A 6926-nucleotide genomic window follows, 5' to 3' on the forward strand; every position below is an offset into this window, starting at 1 on the left:
ACGTTCTTTTTTCTTGAAGGCGAGATGGCCACGGCTGGAACACTTTCGTCTTTATGTCTCTTTAATCAGGGTCCACCGGTGAAGGGGGGTGGATAAATATTCTGTTTATGCGTGTCACGAATGAACGCATTCGGATAAGCTTTCCATTCTCTCTGCACTGTTTCAAGCGCTGGATTAACCATTAAACAAAATGTGCTCAGGGCATCAAGTGAAGTGGGGAGGGTACCACAGAAATGTTAGATGGTTTAAGGCACAAAAGAAATCACTTTAAACTTGTTAAAATATTCGGGTTGCCGTATAGAAACAGATGTGTTACGAAAGATTCAATTCCAGGATCTGATCAAAAACTTTGCAATAAAAAAAACAACTTTTCAGATATAAACGAAGTGAAAGCATACAAAAATAAACATTATTTTCCATTTTAGTTTTTGAATTACATATATATGGGGACACCAAAATCTTTTCAATGCTTAGAGCCTCTATGGGTCTTAATCCTGCCTTTACTGTATCCTAACTCCCTTACCGTTTTTCCTGCAGACATGAATCTACAACAGATTCCGTCCCAGAAGTACCACAAATGTTCATTCTCTTTTTAGCACAAAATTGGAACTCAATTTTCAAGGGAATTAACTCTATTTTTTTCATTCGGTTGTCTGCCCTTAGTTCTTACCATAAATTGGATCATTCCATTGATCGAAGATTCGATCCGAACCAAACTTCCAATGACAAACGTTTTCACTCGACAATTTATTCAAGCATGTCATTTAAGGTTGGCTTTACGGCACCAATTCTCTCCTCTGTTGTCACGCAGCATCGTTCGTGTATCTTCCCCGCTTCTCGCAAAGAAAATGGTTCGTATTTTCTACAAAATTCCTTGGAATTATTTATTTATCAAATTTAATATACTTACATTTTTTAATCATACGTCTAAGTTTCTGAAAGGATATTAATAATACTAATATTTGTTTTTATTCTAATTCACTTCAGTTCCTTTACTTGTGCCATTGTACATGCACTTGCATTAAACCTGTTTGGTCGATTTTTATAAAACGTCCGAGCGAAAATTATCAACTAAAAACAAACATTTTATACAGCTTATATATATTCATGTTTTCTTACACGTCCTTAATATTAAAAGCATAAATGACAATTTATGACAAACAGTTTTTGGAACCTTTACGGTAGACTCAACTACAATTTTAAAATTTCACAAATTATTTCCGTGGTTACTTATGGGTCAAAAGCTGATAAATAACACTAACAGCGGTATTTATTCTAAGAGTCGATTTTTTAAATATTTAACTATAAGTAAATGCTTAAAAAACAAAAGAAGAAAGTAAAAAAACAAACAAACAAACAGACACAAGAGCCACATCAATCTTCGGATTCTGGCTTTGAAAGTCTTAAATTCAAAACATTAAAAGAAGAATAGAAGAGGGGAAAAAAATCAATATTCTTTTTATAGGGGGACAGATTGAAGTTTGAAGAATAAGTTACGTAGCAGTCCACTTTTGCTCGTCGATCTAACCGTTGTTATTATTAGGTTTATACTTCCGGCTTTTTACGCCCCGGGTTCAAATTTCGTCAAGGTCAACGTCGCCTTTCACGCTTTCACTGCTGAGAAAATAAGTCGTTGTAATTATCGAAAGCCCCACCCTTTAAATTGTTGGCTTTGTGCCAAAATAATAAACACAAGACACACAGAGCTGCGCTCGGTAGTGCAGTAGAAGCACGTGATAATAATAAGACCACTTAATAATAATAATAATAATCGTTTCTACTAAAGGTACAAGGCCTGAAATTTTGTGGGGAGGGAACTAGTCGATTACATCGACCCTAGAGTTTCACTAGTACATAAGTTACTGACCCCGAAAGGACGAAAGGAAAAGTCGCCGTAGGCGGAATTTAACTCTGCCAGCTCGCCACCTTAATTATTCTTTTCTGCTCTAGGTACCAGTCCCGAAACTTTGGCGGCAGAGGCCAGTCGATTACATCGACCCCAGCACGCAACTGCTACTTAATTTATCGACCCCGAAAGGATGAAAGGCAAAGCCGACCTCGGTGGAAGTTGAACTCAGGACGTAAAGACAGACGAAATACCGCTAAGCATTTCGCCCGGCGTGCTAACGATTCTGCCAGCTCACCGCCTTAATTTTTATCATCATCATCATCATCATCAGTCTGTTTTTCATGCTGGCATGGGTTGGACGGTTTGACAGAAGCTGACCAGCTGAAAGACTGTTCAGGCTCCGTGTCTGTTTTGGCATGGCTTCGGGTGCTTTTTATGTGGCACCAGCACTTACGGGCCTGCTAGATTAGGGACGCTCAGCCGGAGTGGGTTGCAGAGGACAGGCCTGAATGCAAGAACATCCACACTTTTACTTTATCTTGACATGTCTTGTCTAGCCCAGCACACCACCAGGGATCCTGGTCCCCTATCATCCCTTCTGTGAATCCCACCGTCTGTTGATCATTTCTCAACACTTCATCCCACATCTTCCTGGGTTTACCCCTTCCACATGTTCTGTACTGCCCCTCCGTTATGAAAGAAGATCACAAAATCATCTTTCATCATAATGAGAGGGGCCTTGTGCTATGGGACGGTGTAGTTGCTCTGCTTTATCCGGAGGATCTTCCCTCCCTCCCGCAGCTTTGAGATCCTTAGGTAGGCAACCATTGTTGCCCACCTTCCTTCTTTTCCCCTTTTTTCGAGGAGGTCTCCACCTCCTCGACTGCCTCCATCTCTCCCTCCAAAGAAGGAGGGGGGTACTACTTTTATTAACTGCTCCAGGACCCTACTTTGGTCCTGGGGCATTGACAGGTGCCATCATCAACAACAGATGGTGGTATGCCCTAAAGAAAGCAATTAACGCAGAATCGGTTAGGTACAGTGAGGCCCTAGCATTAGACCAAGATAGAATTGAGGGAAACCTAGTTAAGAAATTAGAAGAAGCACTTAGAACTGGCATTGTGTCCAACGTACTGGCTGCAAGGTTGACCCTCGACCAACACTTCAATGCCAAACACAAAGGATACGTTGTCAGAGCTAGGATGCGTACTCTGAGGAACGAAGGAGTTGGAGCCGCCCGAGTAGCGGAGGAGCAACGAGGCAACAGAGCCACCATTAGATCACTTACAGATGAACAGGTGCATGAATTACTTTCCTTTTTTTTCTTTTTCTTTTTTTTCTCCCTTTTTACTACCGATCCCTTTTGATCAATTTTCTTATTCTTTTTTCTAAAAGAAAAGCTTTACAATTGTATTTGTCCCCTCTGTGTACAGCCCTGAGTGGCTAATAAAAGAAAGTTGTCTGTCTGTCTGTCTGTCTGTCTGTCTATCTCTATCTGTCTATCTATCTATCTGTCTATCTATCTATCTATCTATCTATCTATCTATCTATCTGTCTATCTCTATCTGTCTATCTATCTGTCTGTCTCTCTGTCTATCTTTGTCTGTCTGTCTATCTATCCATCCATCCATCCATGTATCTATCTACCTACCTGCCTGCCTGCCTACTTGTCTGTCTGTCCGTCCATTTAAGAATTTGTGTTGTAAGATTTCTGAAGTGAAACTGTTAAAGTAGATATTCTTATGTATTGGGATGGTTGTTTTCCTTTCTTTATTTTTTATATTTTGCTTTTGCTAAATAATCATGTATATATATATATATATATATATATATATATATATATCCACTTGCACAAATATACACTATTGATTCTGCTTAATTGCACAGCCTCGTTAGAAATTCTTATGCAGTGAACTGACATTCACATTGTAGGTGATACAAGAGTTCATGTCATTCTCACTAGTCAGGTATTGTGGCTGTGTCTTGCATGTCTATTGGTTCCTTGTAAGACCAGACTGAAAAGTCTTTTTCACTTTGTTTTCTGCACACTTCATTCACCTTTGTTCCACTCAGTCCAAGCTCTTTTTATTTTCATTGATATGTGTTGCCATAAAAATATATATGTATATCATCATCATCATTGTCGTCGTTTAACGTCTGCTTTCCATGCTGGCATGGGTTGGATGGTTTAACTGAGGACTGGTGAGCCAGAAGGCTGCACCAGGATCCAATCTGCTCTGGCAAAGTTTCTACAGCTGGATGCCCTTTCTAACACCAATCACTCCGAGAGTGTAGTGTGCTTTTATGTGCCACCAGCATGAGGGCCGGTCAGGCAGTTCTGTCTACTATGACCATGCTCAAAAGGTGTTTTCTATGTGCCACCGGCATGAGAGCCAGTCCGGCGGCACTGACAATGATCACACTTGAATGTTGTTTTTCACATGCCAACATTCGAGCGTGGTTGTTGCCAGTGCCACCGGACTGGCTCCCGTGCTGGTAGTAATATATATATATATATATATATATATATATATATATATATATATATATATGTATATATATATATGTATGTATATATATGGCATATATATACACAAAATGTGGTGAATAAATTGTCATCTAAATTATGCAAAAATGAAAATAATACTGGCATCTCATTCTAACATATATTTACCAAAATTACATAAAAATATCTTGAAATACTAAAGAGTAAATTTATTCAATAAAATCGCCATTGGCTTCAACCACGGCCTCCAGACAACTTCGGCATCTCCTGCAACTCTTCTGGACAGTCTCCTTGTTAAAGTTGGTGAATGCTGCCATAATCTTTGCCTTCAGTTTTGTTGGTCTTTCTCACAACTGTGCCCCACACAGTAATCAGGTGGTGGGGTTGCAGTCTGGAGGGTGGCCAAATGTTAGGGATGATGTGGTCTGATAGTCATGACTGGGTTCTCTTGCTTGTGTGACATGGTGCTAAGTCATATTGCCAGACATAGGGTCTTCCATCAGACACCCACTTCACTCAGGGCAGCACCACTTCCTCCAGGCCCTTGAGCCTGAGGTCATGTGGGAAGATGAATGGAGGCATAACGTTGCCATCACTAGTGATCACTCCAAACACCATGATATTGACTGGATGTTTGATTTTTATCACTCTCGGTACATGTTTTGGGGACACAGCAAGCCAATGGTTGTTCTGTGTGTTCACCAGCTGATCCTAGCAGAAATTTTTCTCATCTGAGAAAAACCCAAGCATGTTCAGTTGTAAGGGATGCTTGAGTTTGTTCAAAAGCTTTGTAGCATAGTCTTTCCTTTTGTCCATGATGGCTTGGGATAAAAATTGGCCCTTTCCCATCTTGTATGAGGAATATTGAATGTCTTCATGCACCACCTACCTGATAATAAACTCAGACACTCCCATGTTCCTGGTGATGGACCTGATTGACTTGGAGGGATCGTTGGCAATCATGGTCTGGATCTCACCAACAAATTCAGGAATTCTTTTCTTATGAGAATGACCAGAGGGAATTTTCTGAGCTGCTGCACTTTGGTAATCACCATTAAATTCATGGAACAGACTAGCATTACAACTGCTGTGGTTCCCAGGGAACAGCTGATAATATACTGTAATTTAGATAATATACTGTAGAACATATGGTTTGTTTTTCTATGTATGTGTTGGATTATATATTACTTTGTTAATTATTATGTTTATTAAAAATTGGAAAATCATTAGCAACAGCTGAATACAGGAATTTGTAACGTTCTGTGTGCACATGTGTGTGTGTGTGTGTGTGTGTGTACATGTGTATATATATAATCCACATACGAGAATGTGTACATACCAACAGGGCCTCAGCATATGTCCTTTATATACTGAAGAAATCGATGTTTCACATGGATTAAAACCAAAAGCTTAAGATTATGTCTCTCAAGCTTTGCCTTTGGCTTTCAACTCCTGATGTATATAGATTGCGGTACCATTGTCTCTTGTCTTGTGTATATATATATATATATATATATATATATATATATATTCTCTTTTACTCTTTTACTTGTTTCAGTCATTTGACTGCGGCCATGCTGGAGTACCACTTTTAGTCGAGCAAATTGACCCCAGGACTTATTCTTTGTAAGCCTAGTACTTATTCTATCGGGCTCTATTTGCCGAACCGCTAAGTTACGGGGACGTAAACACACCAGCATGCTACTGGCACAGGTGCTAGTTATGTGACACCAGCATCAGCCATATTGCGTCCAACTAAACAGGCAAGCTCATACATTTGTGTTCTTGTTTGTGTCTATTTTATGCCTTGCAACTTAGCAGTTGAATAAAGAGGGAATGATAAAGTACCAGAGCTTAGATTAAGTGCGAGGGTCAGTATGATCTATGAAATCCTTGAAGGCAATGCCCCAGTGTGGCCACTATTCACTGCTCGAAATCAGTGTAAGAGTGAAAGAATATATACATGTCCAGGCATGGTTCCTTCCCAGCCCCATGGTTCTGGTTTCAGTCCCACTACCTGGTACCTTGGACAAATGTCTTTTATTATAACCTTGGACTGACCAAAACCTTGAGAGTGGATTTGGTAGATGGAAACTGAATGAAGCTTGTGTGTGCGTGTGCCTGTACCTGCATTTGTCCCCTGCCACAGCTTGACAACAAGTGTAACATCCCTGTTACATAGCAGTTCAGCTAAAGAGACTGATAGAATAAGTACCAGGTTTTGAAAAATTAAGTAGTGGGGTTGATTCGTTCAACTGAAATTCTTGAAACCAGAGCCCCAGCATGGCCATACGCCGATGACTAAATCAAATAAAACAAAGATACACATGTCTATCTATGTATGTTTCTCTGTCTGTTTGTCTGTCTCTCTGTCCCATTTGTCTCTGTCCGTTTGTCGGTCTGTCCGTCTGTCGGTTTGTCCGTCTGTCGGTTTGTCCGTCTGTTCATTTGTCTGTTTGTCCACCCATCCATCCGTCTGTCTGTCTGTCAGTTTGTCTGCCTCTCCTTTTGTCTACCTGTCCGTTTGTCTATGTCTACTTGTCTGTGTGTGTGTGTGTGTGTGTGTGTGTG

At 40.2% G+C, this 6926-nt stretch overlaps 1 protein-coding gene across 1 annotated transcript in view; it reads left to right on the forward strand.

Moving 5' to 3' along the window:
• Positions 1 to 665: 665 nt before the first annotated feature.
• The window catches only part of LOC106877459 (probable pterin-4-alpha-carbinolamine dehydratase), a 29323-nt gene continuing 23062 nt past the window's right edge, over positions 666 to 6926 (forward strand). Inside the window, exon 1 of the mRNA XM_052975142.1 lies at positions 666 to 851. Coding sequence (XP_052831102.1) covers positions 723 to 851 — 129 coding nt within the window. The 5' untranslated portion in view covers positions 666 to 722. The remainder of the gene's footprint in view (positions 852 to 6926) is intronic.

This window comes from Octopus bimaculoides, chromosome 20 (genome assembly GCF_001194135.2).
Source record: "Octopus bimaculoides isolate UCB-OBI-ISO-001 chromosome 20, ASM119413v2, whole genome shotgun sequence".
Lineage (NCBI taxonomy): Eukaryota > Metazoa > Mollusca > Cephalopoda > Octopoda > Octopodidae > Octopus > Octopus bimaculoides.